The sequence below is a fragment of the Arachis duranensis genome, chromosome 7 (genome assembly GCF_000817695.3).
Source record: "Arachis duranensis cultivar V14167 chromosome 7, aradu.V14167.gnm2.J7QH, whole genome shotgun sequence".
Classification (NCBI taxonomy): Eukaryota; Viridiplantae; Streptophyta; class Magnoliopsida; order Fabales; family Fabaceae; genus Arachis; species Arachis duranensis.
The window spans coordinates 16,644,537-16,668,430 of record NC_029778.3 but is presented as its reverse complement, the minus strand read 5'-3'; the positions used below and the strand labels follow the sequence as shown (position 1 = coordinate 16,668,430).

The 23,894-nt window shown below is 33.1% G+C and overlaps 2 protein-coding genes across 4 annotated transcripts in view; one reads left to right on the top strand and one right to left on the bottom strand.

Annotated features, from left to right (window-relative positions):
• The window catches only part of LOC107458086 (probable LRR receptor-like serine/threonine-protein kinase At1g06840), a 7,414-nt gene extending 6,771 nt beyond the window's left edge, over positions 1–643 (top strand). Inside the window, exon 21 of the mRNA XM_052251949.1 lies at positions 75–643. Within this exon, the coding sequence (XP_052107909.1) occupies positions 75–409 (335 nt within the window). The 3' untranslated portion in view covers positions 410–643. The remainder of the gene's footprint in view (positions 1–74) is intronic.
• Positions 644–718: 75 nt separating this feature from the next.
• Positions 719–10,227, bottom strand: LOC107458051 (B3 domain-containing protein Os05g0481400). 3 transcript variants are annotated; one of them, XM_016076250.3, is made up of 9 exons: positions 10,027–10,227; positions 9,526–9,649; positions 9,260–9,349; positions 8,168–8,233; positions 7,993–8,088; positions 2,822–2,880; positions 2,588–2,747; positions 2,071–2,277; positions 719–1,475 (listed from the first exon to the last, which is right to left on the bottom strand). In XM_016076250.3, the coding sequence occupies exons 3-9, from the start codon at positions 9,335–9,337 to the stop codon at positions 903–905; spliced, it is 1,239 nt and encodes a 412-aa protein (XP_015931736.1). In that variant the 5' UTR covers positions 9,338–9,349; positions 9,526–9,649; positions 10,027–10,227; the 3' UTR covers positions 719–902. The 3 variants fall into 3 exon arrangements, with proteins under 3 accessions (XP_015931736.1, XP_052107910.1, XP_052107911.1); XM_052251950.1 differs by lacking the exon at positions 10,027–10,227 and having other exon boundaries at positions 9,526–9,676; XM_052251951.1 differs by lacking the exon at positions 10,027–10,227 and having other exon boundaries at positions 9,260–9,340; positions 9,526–9,676.
• Positions 10,228–23,894: the final 13,667 nt, after the last annotated feature.

Here is a 23,894-nt window from a genome sequence, read left to right as displayed (position 1 = left end):
ATTACTTGTATAATGTATACTATTCAGTCACTTTGGAATTTGATTTTCTTTTTATTTTTGAATTTATTTTCAGGTTACTTCGGATTACCAATCCGGCGGTCTAGTTGCAGTTATGGATGAACGCTTGGGGCCTTGTCCTTCAGAATGTGTGCAACCATTTTTGACATTGGCTCTAAAGTGTTGCGAAGACGTGCCAGACGATAGGCCTAAGATGGCAGAAGTGGTTAGAGAGCTTGAAAACATTTGGTCCATGATTCCTGAGTCTAATGGCAAAGTAGCTGAATATGTTAGCAGTGATTCAGGAACATTATTCAGTTCACAACCTTCATCATCCATCCCTTTTGCATCCGTAGAAATTTCTGGCAGTGATCTTATTAGTGGAGATATTCCAACCATCAAGCCAAGATAAAAAGTTACCGTGTAAATTGAACTCATGCATATATAATACTTTTAATACATTGTTTTTGTTCATTCTTTTTTTGTAAGATAAATTAACAGAGGAGTGGCTATTAATCTATCAATTTTGTAGTTTGTACAAATATTATATGTATTACTGTCTATATCATTTCTGTCAAAAAAGACACTATACTAATTTAATGTCTCAAAACACAATGTTTGTGTCTATATCAAACATGATTTTTTATCTCTGTCTCTATTTTAATATTCTGTACATATAAACAAACTCAACCTAAAAACCATGCAAGGGAAAATGATGTGCTTAGATATAACAATTTATATATCATAATTAGACAAATCCACCAATTCACTACTACATATGAAAGTGATACTTGCCAACATAATATATAGTTCAATTCCATACTCCTAATCTAATTCAAACATGTCTTAAATATATTATAATATATCACAAACACAATTTAGCTAACTACTCACTGGCTCAAGGACTATACTCTCTTTCTGAAAAGCTTTGGAGCTCGCATTTTTCTAGGTTTTGAAACACTTTTGCTTTTTTCTTCAACTGGTCCACCATCCTGAACAATCCCATCTTCATTGCTTAGGCTCGCACCTTTTGGTCCGACAGGGTTATTTTTGGAAAGAACCTGTTGAGTATTGTCCGAGTTATCGATTTTATGATCAACACTTTCTTTTGACTTTTTTGTCTTGTTTCCTTGAGATTTAGGCTTCATGGCCTCCTTTGATTCTCCATTTTCAACTTGTGTTCCCCCTTTAGATTTATCTTGCACTTTCTTCCGAGTAAACCTAGTTCTATAACTTAGCTTCACCTCCTGTGGTTTAACTTCAGTATCAATGTTACTTTCTGGCAGGTTATCCTTAGAACTCTCTACTTCATTAGTTTTATCTGCAATGGCCTTTTTTGGGTTTTTTGTCTTGTTGAATTCTGATTCGGAGTTGCTATTAGCTTTCGGTGCTTTCTTTGCACGTTTGTTTCCTTCTTCCTTCAAAATCTGTTTTTCATATTCTTCAGCTGAATCTGGAAATGCTTTAATTCTATAAATCTGCAGCAACACTGTGTTAGGGTAGTATATTATTAAAAAAAAAATCAAATATCAGCTCTTATCATATCCTGGAGTAAAATTCATTTGATTAATATTTTTTTATGCCAACAAATTAATTAGTCATTTCAACTACAAAATAAACAAAGGACTGAAAACTAGCACAAAAGACAAAGCTAGGCATGTTTGGTTGCAGTGAAAATCGGGATAATTTTTCCATGGATGAACTACACATAAAGCCCATACATGGAAAGGAATCAAACTCCTCTAAAGTGAAAAAGTTGTTAAACAAGAAAATAAGTCTAATCACTCTTAAATCAAGGTTGTGGGGCTCATACATGTCAAAAGTTACAAATTTAATAGTGATTAACTCATTACTTTATTACGTTACAGATCTCCTCGCTTTAGAGAATCTTTTACCCATGGGAAGATATTCCCCAGTTTTACCCCGTAACCAATCCACAGTTATCCATAAAAAACAATTGAGCATATTTGAGTAAACTTGCCAGATCATTTTTATCCTTCAATGATGACAGGGAAAATCTAACAATCATAATAGTCATGAAGTGTTACAAGAGAATTAGTAAACACAAATTACCTTAAACCTTGTTTTTTCAGTCAATTCAAAAACAAGTGCATCACCATCATCCAACTTATGCTCCAATGCAAATCCTCTCCAGCCACCACTAAGTCCACTTCTATTGCCAATGAAAACAGCCTCAAATTCTTTACCAGTTTCATCCTCTAAAATCATGTTACATACAGTTTTGGGGAGATGTTTTGCACAAAATCTCAAAGGAAGACCCTGCCAGAGATGTTACGTTTATTAATTAACTAAGATGTTTTAATAGTTTCGACTATTATTTCCTTAAACTAAATGAATCTTCTCCTTTGTTGTGTATGATCCTCATCCAAATCGTTATCAAAGTGAGTGTTCAAAGTGAATATAAAGAAAAACAGCATTTGTATATCTAGTTCCCCAATTAATGTTTAATAATGAAAACATAGAAACTGAAAATAGAACAGAGAAAAAACACCACTTGAACAAATCACAAATGACAAGCATAGTTTAAGCATGTGCAAGCCATAAATAAATCATCTTAACTGCAACCTACCAACCAAAAGCAGCTATAAACATGAGACCGGACCATCGACTTAATAAATGATGGATTCTCAGACTGCAAATTGCTTTGGAGTTTCTCCGCAGCCTCCAAAGCTCGAGCTCTTTGTTCATCTGTAGCTTCCTTGATTTCATCTAGTGGCCTTGCAATATAACTGCGAGTACCATAACCTTGTTATAAAGATTTCGGTAGTAATACGGAAAAGTTGTAACGTAGGAAATTAACCACCTTCCCCATGATGAACTTGACCTTGACCTCTTCCGAAAAGTTGGAAGTTCTATGTCAACCTGCAAGTGAAAGAAACGTATGTAGTCAACAAATTTCTTCTAGACTAAAACAATGGAAATCAAGTCAATGATACTGAATCTGAATGTAATAAGATGCTAACTAGAAATAAATCAAACGAGCCAAACTTGAATTCTTCACTGTCATATCTTGTTATTAAGTTTGTTAGTTATACATTTCAATTGATGTAACAATACATAATTACATGTTGATATAATTTCTCTTTGCAGTATAAATCATCAAAACTAAATTTTTTAACATTAATCAGAGTAATTAGTTAAGTAGTTACATTAACTTAAGTTTAATTACAGCCGTTAACAGGAGCAAATTAGAGTAGTTTGCTTCATGTTACTTTTTGTGTACAAACAATGTTTTATTATATGTGAGACTTCATCAATATTACATAATTACATCAGGCAACCTATTAATGTATATTTAAATTTTTGAATGTGCGCCTCAATATGGACCAAATAAAATAAACACTTATTTTAACAATTTTTTCTATTATGCTAAATCCTTCTAGGTTTGGATCTTACGTTACCCACACCACATGTTCGAATCTTTCTAATGCGACAAGGGTGTTAATTCAATATTCAATTATGTGAAAAAAAAGGTGCAAATAAACAATAAAGGGATAAGATTGAAACTGAAACAGAGGACTCATTCTACCTCTATTCAATTTCATTATGTAAGAAGTGATAAGCAACACTCAACCTTCTTTGACTCATAAAGATATAGATGTTCTACATCTCATTGAACTAAAATGAGAATTTCAACTCTCCTTTTTATTAACTCATGTAAACTGGGTAGTTTGTGATGCTTGCATTACTCATCATAAAATATACCCCAATTAATGTATAATGTTGCCTAATAATATAATGATTTAGTCTAAAGTATAGGAAAATCATAAAAAATTAGTTAAAATATTTTTTTTTTCAAGTTAAATTTTGAATCGATATCTATTCTCATTTACTTTGGATAATTTCATATGTAATTCAATTTATTTTGAATGGTGGAAGATTTAGATCAATTATCTCATGAAGATTGAAGATAAAGGACTTTTATTAAACTTTGTGGAGATTCAAAATTCATTTAGAAGATAAGGTCTAAAAAAATAAGATTGGAAGTGTTAAATTCATGGAATAACTAACTTTGATGATGACAAACATTTGACGAGCCTATGAAATTAGTCAATATGCTTGTGCTCTTACTTTCTATTCTAAGTGTTGGAGGTCATAATGATATCCAAATTGGAAAGCATATACAAGACCTACAATTCAGCAGCAAACACACCACATATTTGAAGAATATATCAGCATTCATTGTGGCCTATCCTACCAAAACAGAATGGTATCAAGAAGCAAAGATTCTATGATATCAAGTCAAGCAAAACAAGAAAGAATTTCCATTCAATACTGTTGAGTTTAGGAAACAATAAACTTTATTTTGGTAATAACAAACATATATTTGGCTGGGTTGAGAGAGTCCAAAAGAATTGCTTGATGCGTGTGTTCATAGTGCAGGCCCATGTTGGCGTGAGCAGCCCAATAAGAAAAATAATTTGCCTATGCTGTTGTTACTTAGACAAGAACAAATGAGGCGGGTATATGGATCAATAATGCCATCATATATCACCAACCAAGCCCAGCCCATTGGTTTAATGAAGAGACAAGCTTGCTGTTGCAGCTGGAGCTTCATCAATTCAGGTAAAACCAAAATCAAAGAAAAAGTGGTTCACTATTATTTAGCATCAAAGAGGAAAGGAGGTAAAAGTCAAAAACGAAGGCAAAGTTAAATCAAAATCTGAATTTATTCAGAAATAAAGTGTAGCAGTTGTGTTACCATTCTTGTGCATACAAAATAGCTACTTTGAAGATGATGCACAAATTCGGGAAAGAAGAAAGAGAAAGGGTTCAGTTTCCTCTGATCAAAATAAAGGGTAAAGGATTAAACTAGAGGTCAAAGCTTAAAATTAAGGGTGTTGATCTTGCAAGCACTTTGAAAGCATCATGACATTGACCCTGTTACTGCTGTCCATCTCCTCTGCACCTCGGCGCATACTCTACTCTGATTTTCTGCTCTGATTTCTTAGGAGAAGAAGAAAAGCTCAGTTGTACCAATGTTCAAAGGTTGACTCTACACAAGCTCAAGTTTTGGAGGCATTATCCTTATACAAATGGAGTAATTAACCAGAAATTGAAATAAGGAGAGTGAACCAAAGTAGTTTTCATAGCATCTCTTTCATTCAAAGCTTGAAGTTTTGGAAGCAATACAACTACACCAAAAGGAGCATTCCACCAAGATGGAAGACAAATAGAGAAAGGCTTAAATCTGGTTTTTTCATAGCTTTCAAGCTATCATATTCTTCTCCTTCATGAGGTTATATTGAATATCTTACTTTCTCAGTTTATCTTTCTTTGATTTCTCATCACAAAAAGACAATTTGAGAGAAATATGAAAATTCATTTGAGAGAAAAGACAAAGAGAGTTAACTTGGAGAGAAAAACCATTATTATGTCAAACTCTTTTGATGTATTTCTGTTTTGTGTCATGAGCCTGAAAAGTTTTTTCTTGCTAAGCTGGGTGAGCACTTAGTGCTGAGAGTCTAAGGAGTGAACCTAGCCAAAACAAACTTGGTTAGAAGCTTGGGTCATCCCAAATACGATTAGGAAGAATCCTAGGGAATTGGTGTTTGTTATCTTCAATAAAGATAGTGAAAATTCTACCATAATTGTAGTAGAGACTTGATGTAGGCCACATTGCACAAGATGGTTGAACCAGGATACATGTCTATGTTCTATTCTCTTCTCTGCTCTGCTTTTATTTTATTCATTATAAGACAAAAATAAACTATCTCCTGCATAATCGATATCACAGATTTAGCAGAAACAAAGTTGCAGAAATTGTTTTGGAGTTAAAGTTCAAAAGAAAAAAAAAATGGATCATAGATTTAACCCTCACCCTTCTCTAGACCATTAAAAACATATAATTGGTATCAAGAGCCAATGTCTCAAACATCTAGTCTAATAACTTGGAGGAAAAATCTAAATGGCCAACATGGGAGCAAATGTGGTAGTTACACTCTTATCAAAGGACAATCCAATAACAGACCATCATTCTTCAATGACAAAAACTACACCTAATGGAGGAAAAGGATGAGGATCTTTGTACAATCCATGGACTACAGCATATGAAAGATAATCATGAATGGACCGCATGTTCCAACAAAGACTAATACTGAAGGTGAAGTTGTTCCAAAAGAAGAAGTTGAATGGAATGATGACGACAAGAAAGTGGAGCTCAATGCCAAGGCTATCAACATGATATATTGTGCCATTAGCTTTGAGGAATTTCGAAAAGTGCGAAGATACAAAACAACAAAAGAGATTTGGGATAAACTCCAAGTCACACATGAAAGAACACAACAAATGAAAGAGACAAGGATAGATATGTTTCGAAAGGAGTATGAAATATTCTCCATGAAGGAAGGAGAAATCATTGATGAAATGTTTGAGAGATTCCCAATCATTATCAATAGCTTGAATGCTATGGGAATCACTCATACCAAATCAATTCTTGTGAGGAAAATACTTAGGAGTTTAACAAAAGAGTGGAAAACCAAAAGCACTATCATAGCCAAAAGTAACAACTTGGATAAGATAACATATGATGAGTTAAAAGGAAAGTTACTAGCCTATGAAACCACACACTTCACTCGTGCTTCAAAAAAGAAAGGAGTGGCTTTAAAATAAAAAATAGAATCATTGGAAGATGATTCCAATAACAGTTTTGCAGATGACGAATATGTATTTTTTGCTAGGAAATTGAGCAAAGGCAAAAATAGAAGTTCAAGCTTGAAAGACTACAAGAAGGATCTTAGCAAAGTCGTTTGTCATCATTGCAAGAAAGTTAGCCACTACAAATATGATTGTCCTAAACTCAAAAAGAAGGACAAGGTAAAGAGGGAAAAGAAGAAAGTATTGATGGCCTCATAGGAGGACCTTGAGAATGATTTCGATGAAGAGGAGGAATCTGAACAAGAAGCTCAAGTGTGTTTTATGATTGTACATGACCAACTAGATGAGGTAGATTACTTTGACTTATCTAAAAAGAATTTACATATTATCATAGATGATTTAACTGCTCATGCTAATAAACTTCGTTAAGTATGATAAATGTAAACTGAAAATGTTTTTCTCAAAGAAAAATTGATAGAAACCGAAAGTGTTGTGGATTTAATTGAAGAAAATAAATTTTTAAAATTTGAAATTGAGAAATTTAAAAGAAAGCACACGATTAATGTCTCATTGGATCTCATTGATGAAAATAAGAGGTTGTATAAAGTGATTAGAGATTTGAATCAAGATTTAGCAGAATTCGCTCAAAATTCTAGCAACTTAGACAAATTGTTAACTTGTCAAAAATCCTTGTTTGAAAAATCTGATTTAGGTTATGTCGATAAAAGTGAAGCTGTTTTTGAAAAACAATTTGTTAAAACCGAATTTTCAACTTTAAAAACCAAAAACCGCCAAGCCTCATATCACTCTCAAAAATCAACAAAGGGGAATCATTGCCAAAATTGTAAAAGAAATGGTAACACTTCTCCTCAATATTTTGTTGCTGAAAGAAAAATTAGTAACAAAGTGTACAAAGTTGTTAATGATTTCAATACTCTTGGACAACGAAAATGGATTAACAGAGGATCCAAATTAACTTTGATACCTAAGATTACTTAAAGCTTTGTGCAGATTTGCCTTACATCCAAGAACAAGAAAGGCATGTGGTACTTAGATAGTGGATGCTCAAGGCATATGACCGAAAAATCAACTTTCTTCATCAAATTCAACAAGTATGATGGAGGATTTGTGACATTCGACAATGATGAAAAGGGCAAAATCATTGCTATTGGAAAAATTGATAAAAAAAAATTTCTACGTTTATTAATAATGTATTTTTCGTTGATGGTTTGAAGCATAATCTTCCTTCACTCATCTAATATTTTCTTGGCTGATTGTTGGTTGAAGAAAAGTTCATTCCCTAGCTAAATCGTTGATAACTACTTTTTTTTTGCATCACATTCACATTATGCTAATTTGAAAGATTATATTACTTACATCTTCACGGTATGTACGAACTGGGTTCCGTACACGAGAAGATCGCCTTGGTTCCACTACAACATCCCTCTTTGATTTCGGTTTAGGAGAACGATACTGCAAAGGACAAGGAAGAGGTTGAGGGATAAAAATTTGCTAATCCTTTTCATAAACAACCATCAAAATATAAGCATACCGGAGACTTCTTAACAGAACTCGCAATTTCAGACAAATTCTTTGAAATTGTTGAAATTCCCAAATCCTTGCAAACACAAAGATAAATCACATAAATCCATGAACTGAAGCAACAACAAAATTTAAAAAAAAAAAGTAAAAAAACAAAAATAGAACATCATAACAAACCAACATTTTCATAAGACAAAAACCTAAATGATTTCGTAGAACAACAAAGTCTTTATACTTGAATACATACTAGATAGACATGCAGGAACAGCAACCAAGTTTTGTTCCACTAAATGGGATCAACTAGGATTAGATGATGCAATTATTATGTTTGGTTATGATTCATGTTTATCTACATGTATAGGAAAAACAAAAATGCTATGTACACTCAAAAAATCAGCCACTATATATTTGTGTATAAATACATTAGTAGTTTAACCCATTTGTAATATATATTTTGTATTTCAATTGGTGGCTGATTTTTTATGTACATATAGTACGGTTGCACAAAAAAATACAATCTAGCCCATTTGGTTTGCAGTTTTGATAGCTAGATTTACTTTTGAGTGGCTAGAGAAATAAATTGAAAACTTATATTTACCTCAACCTCTTTACCTCAACCTACTTGGATTGGATTCAAGCACCTGCATCCAATCCGAGCTCCAGAGCCCCGGAATCCACCACCACTTCACAACCCCGTCAGACATACCCCAACCCCATGATCCTCACACAATCTCACAACTTTGCCCTTCAAAAATCTACCCCTATGGAGGTCCATTTATTTTAAATCCAGCTTGAACTAACACCGGTTGAGGACAAACTAACCGAAACATTGAAAACAAACTAGAAATCCAAAACCCTAAACCCTAAATACTGAAAACCTACCTCTCAGATACAGCAACAAATTCTTTTCGAAACCAACACTTCTAACTGTGAAACCAAACATATAGAATCTAAAAATAAACCAGAAACCCTAAACCCTAAATCCTAACTACAGAAACCTACCTCTCAGATAAAAGGAAAATTTATTTTGAAACCAACTCTCCTAACAGTGAAACCAAACATGCAGAAATCTAAAAACCATGTGATAGTAGATGCTGATTACCTCAAACCGCTTCTTGTTTTCTTCTAGCCTTTGTTTCCTAGCCTCCTCATAATCGTTGTTTGTGCAACCCTTTGCCATTTGCTGGTGATACTAATGTATTCAACAAAAATATAAATCACTAGTTATTTTTCAAACACAAAAAGTTTAAATCTTTTTTCCCTGAATGAACAGGTCATTGCTGACTATGATGTTGGAACAAAACAAAGGAGGCTCTAACACTAATTACAAAAGAGAATAAAATAAGAATAAAGAATTAAGAATTTCACCGGTGACAAGGAGGAGAAGGAAGAGGCGTTTGCTTTTGCTTGCAATGAAGAGTAAAGAGCTGCGTCTGAGTCGTCGACTTTTCAAATCCAAGAAAAGGTGTAGGGCTGTCTGAATGAAGCAATTCTGCCACCCTCCAGTGAAAGGTGGGAACTTTTTAGATTCAAAATAAAAAAAAAGGCACCTCTATATTAATATAGTATAATTTAGTATTTACTTTTTTATTATTATTATATTCCTATTTTAAATTAATACCAATTTAATTTACATTTATGTTAGTTAAAAATATGTTCCTGGAAATAGCAAGCAACGGACAAAAGTTTAGAAATAAAGGCAAAGAAATCACCCCATTTTAGGGACTAGAACTTCGCATGTTCATGTCCGGACATAAAAAACAACATCGAAATTCCAATTTCGTCCTCATCAAAATCTATAATTTCAATACTGCCCTCCAAGGATTAAAACAACATCAGGAAGGATGGCTCTGTGCTAGTGTCTTTTACCTCACAACAACGACAAAAGATGGAAGGACGGTTGGAGTTATGAAGAGAGAAAAGAGGGAATCGAAAAGGTGATGGTGTTCAGATCTGCGTCGGTGGCATTGGTAACGTTGACAGCTTCCGGTTAAAAGGGATTTCTTAACGATCATGATTTTGGTGCTAATGCGAAAGACGACAACGTTCTTGTGTCTGTATCTCATCATTAATGAACTCTGCCGCTTCTGCCATGGATCTAATCATCGGGAGTGGATCTTTTTCAGTGACAAAAAAACTGGATGGTATCCAGTGTTCAATCTAACCATTTATTGCGCTCTTTCTCTTATTTATTTCTAGTCCCACTCATAAAATCAAAGATGATAGATCACATTGGATTCTATCAATTGTTAAAAAAACTGGAGAGGATTCTATCCAGTATTTCTTTTTTCTTTTTTTTAAAAGGAAACAAAATGAATTTTGTTTGATGATAGATGAAAAGATGAGACCGAATGAATTATTTTTTGAAAAATTTTATCATTTCCTATTATATGCAAAATTCCCATTTTAGATTGGATGACGGAATTTTTTTTTTTCAAATTAAATAAATATAAAATCTTTATTGCATGTCACTATTTTATTGGTATATAATATAATTTTTTTTTACTTAAATTATATATTAAATTTTCATGTATTCTCATATAATAAATAAAATTTATATGTACTCCCATACAAAAAATAAAAAGAGTGAGTGAATATAAAAGAAAATAAATGTGTTGTCCACTATTGATAATGAGTAGTTACAAGTATATTTTCAAAATCAGATAATTTAGTACAGGCTCTGTGATCACAGACTGAATCATGGACTAAGAGGAGTACAAGTGATTAGTGGGAATATTTGATTGTTCGTCCGCTAAAGTCTTGTCTGCCTGTTTGTTGATTTAGTACATTCCTATTCTTTCTCTTCAGAGAGTTTCATCAATCTTATAGACCCCTAATGATTTAGATTGAAGAGCCAAGAGAAAGCGGCCGTTGTACTAATAGGAGAGTTTAGGTAAGACTTAGTCCCTATTTAAAGTAGACCTAACTCACTCTTTAGCTCGCTACTCGCACACCATTATTCAATTCTAAATATATTTTTAACTATACATTATTAATATATTTATTTCTTTTATATTCACCTATTTTTTTCGTTTGTTATAAGGGAGTGCATATAAATTTTATTTGTTATATGAGAGTACATCAAAATTTAAAATATAATTTAAATAAAAAAGATTTCATATTATATACCAATAGAATAGTGACATGTATTAATTAGGTCATTAAATAAATTATGTGTATTTAAATTATATTTTAAATTTTTAAACAGTGAGTAGTTAGAAAAGAGGTAACCATATTAATAGTGGGCAGTTTAATGGTTTTCAAGTAGACGTGTCAACAATCTCTATCATTTAAAATAGACTAAAATTGATCAAATATATTCATTTTAATCTCTTCTACTAACATTTTTATGTACTAATTTCATGCTAAAAATTTAGATTATTAGTATTATTAATATTTTTTATTATTTTTAATTTTTTTTAAATACATATATCTCGTTTACACTATATCTAGTGTAAATGAGATACATGTAAAATTATCTCATTTACAATATAAACGAAATAAGAGAAATATATTTATTTTGGTAAATATTTTTTAAATTATTTATTTTAATATTATTATATTTATTTAATTTATAAAAATAAAAAATCCCACAAACGCTCCTAGTAAACAATAATTTTTATTTTATTTTTTTGTAAATATATTAATTACAAAAATTATTGGTTACTGTGTTATTTAATTAGATTATTTAATTATCTCATGTGATTAATTAAATCAAAGTTGACGAACAAGAGAAAAATAATTAAGTAACGTTTATTTATTGTGAAATGAAGCACGCACAAAAAAAAAATTTCAAGTCAAACTGATTACATGATATTGACAATATTTGAATTTTTATTTTTACGCAAAGATAATTTTAGATATTTTTATACAAAGTACATCGTATATATATGATTCATGAATAAACAATTTTTTTTTAATTGTATACCAAAATTGATGAATAAATTTGAAAGAGAAATGGTTATTAAAAGTGGTTATTAATTTTACTTTAATTTTAAGTGTCAATGTTTGGAATAGAATTGGATTAATATTAAATCGATTCAAATTTTAATTGTCTATTAATTTTAATATTTTTAAATTAGTGTAATTTATTCCGATTTAAATAGTACTTATTTAATTTTTATTTATTAATTTAATTAATTTTTATTCAAAATGTCAATTTAAAATTATTTTTAAATTTAGTTTAATTTAAAATTTAAATAAAATTGTATCTACACTTATTTCGGGTGCTATGACTTTAATCCCTGTTTTTTATCGTATTTTGGGTGTTGTGATCCAAACAAATTTTTGAATGCATCTCGAGTGTTCAGTACCCGTTTTTCGGCCTATAACGGTGTTGTAATCCAAACAAATTTTTAAATGCATCTCGAGTGCTCAGTACTCGTTTTTCGGCCTATAACGTATCTCAAGTGTACCATGGATATGTTAGATTCTCCACGCATCATATTTTACAGTTTCAGTATTCAGGATACACCCATATTTATGTTGGGCTCACAATACCCGAGATGTGATACGTTGTTTATTTAAATAATTATTCTGCAGTTTATTTATATCGGTAAATTATATAATTATTTAATTTAAATTAAAAAATCAACCACTTTTTTTTGTGAATAGATTACTAGTTTTCATAAATCCATTTTTAAATAATTTTTTAGTTAATGTAATTCACAAAAATATACAACAACAACAACAAAGTTTTATCTTACTAAGTGGGATCGGCTACATGGATTAGACGACGCCATTGAACTCTATCATGTATCATATCTACAGAGATATATGTAGATCTCATTTGACCACCTCATGAATGGTCTCTTTCTAGATCTTTCTCTACCTTTCACCCCTTATCCATATTCCATCTCATCCACCCTCCTGATTGGATGCTCTATTGATTTTTCTTCTCACATGTCCAAACTACTTACTCTCTCTTTCTCTCTCTCTCTCTGGTTGGTTTGCATTGTTTCTGTTAACTACTTCTGAATGCGTTTGTGTTCCCTTTTGGCTGCTTAACACTATGTACCATAAAGTAGAGCCGATCTGATAGCAGTGCAATAGAATTTACCTTTAAGTTTTAAAGACACTTTTTTGTCACATATAAAATTAAACGCACTCCACCATTTTGACCAACCTACTTGGATCCTGTGATTTACATTTTGTTCAATATCTCCATTATCCTATATGATACACTCAAGATACTTAAAACTTTTAACTTTTTGTAGGATGTTTTCTCCAATCTTCACCTCTATATTAGAATTTTTCTTTCGGTGGCCGAACTTACATTTCATATACTCCATTTTACTACGGCTTATGCTCAAACTATACACTTTTAGAGACTCTCTCCATAAATTCAACTTCTTATTTAGGTCTTTCTTTGACTCTCCCATAAGGACGACATTATCGGCAAAAAACATGCACCATGGCACAGGCTCTTAGATATGCTCTGTGAGTACTTCCAAGACTAATGTGAAAATGTAAGGACTTAAGAATGATCCTGGTGTAATCATATACCAATAAAAAATTTTTCTTTCACACCACCTTGAGTATTCACACTAGTTGTAATAGTCCCATCATATATGTCTTTAATATAGACACACAAAAAATTAATTACTTTGTTGATCTTCATAATTTTACAAAATTTGTAATTAGATTTTTATATTTTTTATAGTTAGATACTTGCACTATTTTTAATTTTATAATTATGTTTTTATCAATGTAAAAAATATTATATTTAGTGAAATATTTCTTTCCAAATTAAAAGTATTTACAATTAAGAATTTACTTAAATCTTTGACTGCCAATGAGTTATAACTCAAATGGCATAGTCTTCCCATACTCACCTAAGAAGTTGCGGGTTCGAGTCTCTCTATCTTTGGTAAAAATAAATTAATTATAAAGACAAAAAAAAGTATAGAGACCTAATTGTAAAAAGAAAAGTATAAAAAGATAATTACAAATTTGGTAAAACTATAAAAACCAACAGAGTAAGTAAACCAAAAAGAAGGTCATTAAAATATGTGACTAAAGTGTTTTACAAGGACATGAATTAGTATGTTTTCACAACTTCCAAATTGCATCAAAGGACAAAAAGGATAAATATCCTTTCCAACTTCTAACTATTTTTTGTGAAAAATGGTACACTCTAATCATTCTTAAACCTCATCCAGGCCCCATCCACTAAAAAAATAGACAAAACGATCCCTGTAATCGGATAGCAAACAGTTACCAGTGCTAGGTGTCAGTTCCTTAGGTTGGAAGGACTAAAAACTCCCTCTTAACATCTTCCTCTTCTCCTTCATCCTCATCCTCTTCTCTTCCATTTTCTTCCTTTTCTCCTCTTCTCCTCTATTTTCTTTCTATTCTTGTGTGTGTTGAACAATCCTCTTTTAGTTCTCCATATTCTACCAGTATATAGGTAACTGCTATATAGATTCACAGAAAAAAGTTACCGTTTATAGGATTTCAAATAGTGCAAAATTCAAATACCAAATTCTCAACCAAACTGCATCAATGGACAACTAGAAAAAGAAGAAGAAGAAGGCACAAACTCTAGAGGCCAAGTTCCAATTCGAGCTCAACTCATGCTCCAAATCCAAAGACCTAAGCATTGTCATCTTTGTATACAACGATGTCATTTTAACCAACACTCGCATCAATAAGGACCACTTCAATGCCTTACTCTACCTCTGTTCTAATTCTGTCAACGATGCCTCGCACAAAGACACCATGCTGCATGTGAATGGTTCTAGTGTGACGCTCGATAAGGCTTGTAAAGTGGAGGAGCATGTGAATGGTTCGGGTGTGACGCTCGAGGAACCACAACTTACAGTGCTACTGAAGGTGAGTGTGAAGAACGGAAATACAGATAAGGTGTATGAGTATTTGCACAAAGTTTGTTTAACTCTTTGCACAGTTTCATAATGTTCTTCACAAACAATCCGAGGTTGGAGCATAGTTGACGTTGAATCTAAAGGATCTACAACTGGATAGATACCTTTGGCAGCCAATCCTCTTGATAGTACGGTCGTAGCATCCAAATGTGCAAATGTCGTAGCAGGGGCAGGGTCGGTCAAATCGTCTGCGGGTACATAAACTGCTTGAATAGAAGTTATAGACCCTTCTTTGGTAGAAGTAATTCTTTCTTGTAAAGAACCCATTTCGGTACTAAGGGTCGGTTGATAAATCAGGAATACGGAAACAAAAACAGCAATTGGACCAGAGAATGCGATTGCATTATAAGGCCGCAATTGAACAGATCGAGCAAGTTCAAATTGACGTAACATGAAACCTATTAATGTGAAAGCGCCGTGGAGAGCAACAAAAGTCCACAGACCACCTAATTGACACCAACGGATAAAATCTCCTTGTGCTTCAAGACCCTAGAAGACTGACTCCTTCATGCATGCTCCACTTGGCTCGGGGGGATATAGCTCAGTTGGTAGAGCTCCACTCTTGCGATTGGGTCGTTGCGATTACGGGTTGGATGTCTAATTGTCCAGGCGGTAATGATAGTTTCTTGTACCTGAACCGGTGGCTCACTTTTTCTAAGTAATGGGAAAGAGGACCGAAACATGCCACTGAGTGAGGCACATTAGTGAAGCAATGGCATTTGTGATTGAAGAGTGGTTTCACAGTCAAAAGGATTCTGAGGTTGGTTTGGAGGACTTGGAGCTTGTGAAAGAAGGGATTTTGTGAAATGGGGGAGGGTGGCATGGTCAAGGATGGGTTGGGAAAAGGGATTGGCATGGTCAAGGGTGTGTGCGTTGTTGCTATCGGGTATGGTCGTGGCAATTTCAGGGCTGATCCAATGGAAGGTGGTTTAGGGCAAGAAGGAGAAGAGGAGGAGGAAGAGGAAACCATGGTAGTAGGGGTGAAGGTGAAGCTCAATGATGATGGTGATGGAGATGGAGATGCGAAGAGAAAGGAGAAGAAGAAGAAGAAGGAAATGGAAGAGAAGAGGAGGAGGATGAAGAAGAAGAGGAAGATCTTAAGAGATGGTTTCTAGTCTCTCTAACAAAAGGAATTGACACTTGACACTAGTAACTGTTTGCTATCCGGTTGCAGGGGTTGTTTTATCTATTTTTTTAGTAGATGAGATTTAAGGATGATTAAGGTGCACTATATCTCACGGAAAAAAAAAGTCAGGGATCGAAAAGGGTAATTAGCCCAAACAAAAAAGATTATTTTTATCAATATACGAAAAGCTCAAGCACAACATGTGTAATTGGTTGGCAAAATGCCTCGTGCCAACAAAGGATTTTCGCAACCTACGAAATGGTGTAACCCATATTTGTGTAATATATTTTTTAGACCCATTTTGATGGATTACTAATTTTAAATTCACATTCAAATTTTTGAATCACTATTTTTATCAAGTTTATCTACAAAAGAATTGAAATCATTCTACATTTATAAAAAAATAAATTATGATTGACAAAAGTATTCAAATATTAAATCTATGTTGATTTTGTTTAAAAAATTGTTAAATTTACGTTAGTTTTATCACATACAAAAATAGGAGTATTTACAGATTAAATCGAAATGAATACGATTAGAACAAATTTTTTATCCAATCCACACATAAATCTGCGAATTCGATTAAATCATATATTGAGATTTTTATTGTAGAATCCAATCCAACCTTATCCACTACAAGAAAAATACCCATTCAGCCACACTTTTTTTAAGCTACATTTGAAAAGTGTAGCTTATTCATAGAATAGGCTACGCTTTTCTCCATGTTGCCTTTTTGTAAGAGAAAAGGATACACAAATGCTGCATCATTTAAAAAGCGTAGCCTTAGGTATTATAGAAATCACTTATAAAGCGTAGCCGTAGGTTGATATCTATAGGTTCACTTTTCGTATCAAAGGAGATGCTTTTAAAGGGTAGCCTATTTTTTAAGTTTTGGGTGCACTTAAAAAGTGATGCCTAATGTATCCAGAGCAAAATACTTATCACTTGGTAACTTTTTTTCCCTCTTTTACGAGAAAGGAAACCTACACTTAGCGAAAATTTTGTCAATTCCCTCCTCCTAGGTCATCACTCCCTTCCAAAGCCCCTTCATCCTTGCACTGACCCGTGAAGAAACCCTCTCACCACACTCACCATCGACACTGACCACCCACCATCGCGCAGAAACCCTCTTACTGCACCATCGCGAAGAAACCCTCTCACTGCACCATCGCGAAGAAACCCGTACTCCTGTTCGCCCTCACCATCGTCATCTCTGCGCATCTCACCTTTGCCAACCCTGTCGCGCACAACCCTCACCATCGCCACCACTCACTCATCTTCATCACTCATCACTCACCACGCCGTCACTCATCTTCATTGTTGCTTCTCTTCGCTGCGCGGTCACATCAGGAAGACTCTGCCTCAACTGAAAGCCCCTCATCAGTCGCTCACCATCGTCAAGAAGGTATGTATTCACCTTCATTTCCGATTTTAGGGTTGCAATTTGGGGGTTTGGTACAAAATCTTGTGAACTCGTGAATTGATGAACATGCATGCTAATGTTGCGGTGCAGTAGAACTAGTGAATTTGGGGGTTTCATTCTGTTAGTGCTGCACCCCAGGGTTTACTGTGAGTTGTTGCTAAAATTTTATGGTTGATCTAGTTGTTTGAAGCTGGTAAATTTAGTGCTAGTTGATTTGAAGTTTGTGTGCTATGATTGATCTAATTATTGAGATTGTGAAATTAAGATTTCTTTCGATTTTGAACTTTGTTTAAGAATATCGGTCAGCTTGATGAGTGTGGAGGATAGTTCAGTGTTATCAAAATTAAGTAAAATTAGTCACTATTATAGTTTCACATACAGATAAGTACTTATATTTCAAATCATAACTCATAAGTATGAAGTTGATTTATATTTAAGATGATGAGAGGGACTGATTTCACTTGTATTTAGGAAATTAGATAAAATCCATAAGAAAAATTTGACATAGACCAAAATCATAAATAGCTAACTCTAGAAATGACTAGAAATTTATTTGAAAAGAAATTTAATTTGGGGGTTTTAGGGTTATAGGTTCTTTTTTGGGTACTGATTCGCCAAAAATAGATTAAGCCAGGGGATTCATGTTTGGTCCATCAATTGCATTGGTGATATTGGTACAAAATTGATATATCTGTCTCAATTCATTTTTAATTTACAATTTAGGTTGATAATTCTCATTTTTCTGTTTGAAGCAATGCCATTTTCCCCTTTTGCACTTGAAATTAAGCTGATTGGCATGATTTTGTGAATTTTACATTCAACTTTAATGAGAATAATAAAAAACCAACAAGTTGAGAAGAGAAAAAGTAAGTGATCAATCAAATAGATACTGTGGTATTGTATCTTATTTATTTAATTTAATGAGCAGGCTTATTATCTTATGAATCTACTCTGAATTCTGTTTGAGTGAACATTTTTATTTTACTGTATGAATAGTCGAGTATCCTGCTTCAGCTCCCATTTTGGAGGTAGCTTTGTGTATTCATTGGGTGTGCAGGTATCTAGATGTATTACTACTGATTTGCTAAATATATCAGATTAGTTTACATTTAGAATTGTTTCAGGTTCTCTGTGTCCTACTACTTCAGAATGCTGGGCCGAAATCTAAGGATGTCTCTGCATGTTCCTCTTTTGTAAAAGAAAGAGATTAAGCATCAAATTCTAAACAGTATTATCAAGGATTCGGTAAGATTAATAGAGATCAAAAGCAACTAACTTATCCTGTGATCTATAGGTCATGGTAGCAGCCTCATTCATTGGGGCACTAGTTTATGCAATAGCTGATGTTTTTGTAGTATGTCAGTTCAAAACTAACTAGTATTTTGCTACTAAGTAAAGGGAATATTTGCACTGGCAGAGACACAATACACAATACACAATGCACATATATATATCCAAATCAGTTAGATATATCTATGTTTATGAGTTACAAAATATAAATCTGATTAACTTGTTTCTAAATTCTTGTTAACAAGTATAGACTTTTTTGACCTGTCCTTCTCTTGTGGTTTTTCTGCTGATATATAATTCAGATTCAGCTTTTATCTCAGTTAAAGTAAGTAATCAAATAAGTTCTCCTGGTTCTGTTCACATTGATAATTTGGATAAGGTGAGCTTTTTATAGCCCTTTTATTCTGTTTCTTCTAAACTTCCATCTTTGGTTAATAAATTGCTTACTCTCCTTTATTTAGTGAAGCTTTCATGGCCTAAGACATTGGTCAATAAGTGGTTGAATATCAAGTACAAAACTGATATTTTTCAAGCAGATGATGATGTTGATGATGATGTCCTTTATCAAGGTAATTGACCAATTTTTCACATGGCTTCAATGCAATCTAGGACTCTAGAATTGGGATTCTTAACTTTCATTTAAAAAAGATTGTTTTTTTATTTATTTTTTAAATGGCTAGACTAGTTAACTATACATATATCTTTTCAATAATACACCTTCAATTCTGTTTAGCTTTTGTGAGCAATGTTCTTTTCTTTTCTTTCTTTGTTTATTTAATTTACCCTTAGTTATGTTATTTTCCAGCTTCCATGGTTTTTTCTACCATTATTGGTACCCCCAAAAAAATTTTTTGTTTTATTTTGTTGTGTTGTGTTTGATTGAGTGACATGATTAAATAACAGTGGAAAGAGAACAGTTTTATTTACTTTATGGTTTTTCCTTTTGCATTTGGGATATTGGTGCAAAATTGATATATCCGTCTCAATTCATTTTTAATTTTACAATTTAGGTTGATGATTCTCACTTTACTCTTTGAGACAATGCCGTTTTTCCCTTTTGCACTTGAAATTAAGCTGATTGGCATGATTTTGTGAATTTAGCATTCAGCTTTAATGAGAATAATAGAAAAGCAACAAGTTTGTTTTCTTGTATTTTTAATCTTTAATCTGATACTTGCAATTGGAACATGTGCTTCATTTGTTGCTCTTGCCAGAATTCATTCGGTTCTATGATTTTGTTTTCTTCATGTGTCGCGAGAATGGTAAAAAGAATATTTGTAAGTAGCCCGGTCATTTTCTTCAACATAATCTTGTATTGATTGCGTATGGTGGTGAATCAGTATGCAAAATTCTAACATGGTTCTCTTTTTGAATTATGATAATCTACAGCTGTAAGTAGGGCAGTAACTGCTTGGAAATTAGTTCTTGCTGGAAATGAACAAGGGAATGAACGCTGATACAATTGTTAAGGTCAAGAATTTTCTTGATGGTGATGAAGATCAGCATGAAAAAGATGTGTTTGAGAAGAATTTGAAGGTGCTTCAGAATATCTTTTAGTCATTATGTCGAGATTAGAAGATTAATGATTTTTTGTTTGTTTAGTTCTTTTCGGATATAGAGGGCAAACTTTACATTTTAATTGATATGTGATACAAGTTTCATGTGACTTAAATTATCTCTTCTTAAGATTATGTCTTTGAATTGTGTAAAGATGATTTTTATTATTTAAAAAATTTATTTAGTATAATTATGTGTTTAATTTTATTTTATAATATTTAACTCATTTAATTAAAAATGTAAATATTATATACATATAGAAAATAAAAAAAACAATGAAGGACCTAAGGCTACACTTATATAGAGTAGCTATGGTTATACAGAAAATTAAAAAAAGGACCTAGGGCTACACTTATATATATAGAGTAGCTATAATATACAATGTGGCTACGTTTTACAAGTGATGCAGTAACATTGAAAAGCGTAGCCTATTCTGGTAAAAATGGAAGCTGAAAAGCGTAGCCTTTGGTCCTGGATAGCATCACTTGAAAAGCGTAGCCTATTCCCAAACGCCAAAAGCGTAGCCTTTGAGAATAGGCAACGGCCGAATAGGAATCACCACAAAAAGCTAGCCGTAGCCCAAAAAGCGTAGCCGTAGCCTAAGGCATCATTTTTTTCACTTTTGACTACACTTTACAAGTGTACCTGAATGGGTGTTTTTCTTGTAGTGATCCAACAATTTTCATATTAGATCGAGTTATTAGATTTGGCTTAAAATAAATTAAAAAAATGAAAAACAAATCAACAAAATTAAAAAAAATTCAAGCCTTAATTCAAAATTATAGTTTGGTCTCTCACTTGAATAAGGATAGTCCAAGAAGAAAAAGAAGATATAAAAAAATGCAACATCATCTTTTTCTTTTCCTTTTTTCTTTTATAGTTTAGGACTAATCGATCTCTACCCAAAACAAAAGTGCCTTGTGTTAGTCCTAACTGATTCAGAAATGACAAAAAGATACTTAATAGTCAGTGCACCAATTTAACGTTTTATGTAGACAGATTGCATTAGGGTTAATGAAAATAAGATGAAAAGACTTTATTATCACACAATGTTTAAAGATAGAAATCAATTTAATTTTTTATGACAAAAAATTATTTTATAATATCCTTCATATAGACAAGGGCTCATATGGGTGTTCATTCTATTTTGAACATGGTTGGGTAAAGGGTAAATATCCTTTCTAGTCCCTTGACCTTTTTTTCGTAAGACATAGTGTACCCTAATCATCCTTAAATCTCATCCAGACTCCCATTCACTAAGAAAAATGGATAAAACGACTCATGTAACCGGATGACAAACAGTTGCCATTGCTAGATATCAGGTCCTTTGGTTGGAGGGACTAAAAACCCCTCCTAACATCTTTCTCTTCTTCTTCATCCTCCTCCCCTTCTCCTTCATTTTCTTCCTCTTCTTCTTCTTTTTCTTTGCATCTCCATCTCTATCTCCATCACCATCATCATCGAGCTTCACCTTCACCATTACCACCGTGGTTTCCTCTTCCTCCTCATCTTCTCCTTCTCGCCCTAAACCACCACCACCACCACTCTAAACCACATTTCACCAAATTAGCCCCGAAACTGCCATGAACATCCCCGATAGAAAACTACGTGCACACCCTCCTCCCTGCCATGATGCTGTACTCAATCCAAATCGTTTCCCATCCAAATCTCTCCTTCGCCACGGACACCACCAGCCCCAAGCTCAGCACCGCTATCAGGTAATTTTTCAGGAATAAGGCCATGGCCGAAACAAGGAACGCTAGGGCAAGGGAGGGGTGGCAAGGGTGGTGAGAACATAAAGGAAGTGGAAAACAGGAAGAGGAGAGCGTAGATGACGATGAAGGAGAGGAAGGGGTGATAGAAGGAGGCGATGGCGGCAGAGCAGAGATAGGAGGGAAAGGAGAAGACGAGCTTGATGCAGAGGAGAGAGTGCCTCTTGTTCGGACTCCTTGAAGACGCGATGTGCCTTAAAGTGGGTGGGCACATTCTACTTATAATTCTTTATCATTATTTTTGTTCCCTTTCTGATACTTCTTTTGCTGGTTACTTCTTCTTTTCTATCACAGACTCTTCTTTTAACACTGGTGGTGGCCGCTATAGAGGAGTGGTACAATTAGAAAAAAAGTGACACCAAACAATGGTGTGAATTTTGTGTGGGTTTTTAGGGAATTCTTTTTTGGTTTGTGGGTAGCCATTGATGATGGCTTTGAAGAACAGAAAGAAAATGGAGGAGAAGAGGAATAAGATGAAGATAAAAATCTTAAGAGGGGTTTTTAGTCCCTCCAACCAAAGAACCTGACGCTTAACACTGACATTTTGACACTTCAGTCTCAATCTGACACGTGAGACTAACAACCGTTTTCCATTTAGTTACAAGGATTGTTTTGTCTATTTTTTAGTGAATGGAGGCCTGGATCAAATTTAAGAATGATTAGAGTACATTATGTCTCAGGAAAAAAAAGTTAAGAGTCGAAAAAGATATTTACCATTTGATAAATTATGCAAAAAGATAATTCATATTGCAAGCACTTGATATTTTTGGTGCAGTGCAATAAAATGGAAAGTCAATATGAAAAAGAAATTAATACAATTATTTATCAAAAAGGAATTATTATACATCTATGTTAGGAAGAATTTTGCAGGTACCTATTGTTTGATATTTGACGGAGAAAAAATGTCGGTAAAAATTTTCACAAAAATAATGCGTTATAAGTACAGTTCTAAACCGACAATTAAACCTCAATCAATATTTAAATTGTTTTTCACTTAAGCAAACCCAATAAAATTAGCCGAAGTATTAAACATCGGGTCGTCTCTCAAGGAATTGCATGGAAGTGTTTATTATTGGTTATAATAAAGTATATTTTTGGGTTTTGTGATAAGAGACAAGTAATGTAAATAATAAAGAAATAAAATAACAACTAAGAAAAGTTCTAACAAGGATTGAGAATTGGAATTCCTATCCTCGTTATCATCATCACTTGTGATGGTAATTGCCTTTTACTTTCACTTAGTTAACCTCTAACAATAAAGAAAAGTCAAGTGAGCAAAATCAACTTAAGTTCATAAGTCCTAATCAAAGACTAGATTTAGCGAAACCTAAGCCAATTAGCAATTTTCAATCACCAATCAACAAAGAATTTTGATAATTCAAGAGTCTCTAATTGATCAATCCAAGTTAAGAATATAAAAATCTAATTTAAAATCCAACCAAATATTTTATCAAACACTTGGAAGGCATAACATAAAAACATAGAAAACTAACAAGACATAACAAAATCTAAAACTAACCAAAACAAAGAAATAACAATAGCAAAGCAATTGAATAATAAGAGACATGAAATATAAACTGCATTAATAAAAATTGAGAGTAACACATTAATTCATAAACTAAATTAGCAAAATAAAGGAATCAATGAAAGAAGTAGATAACTAAAGTGCTAGAACAAATAAGAGT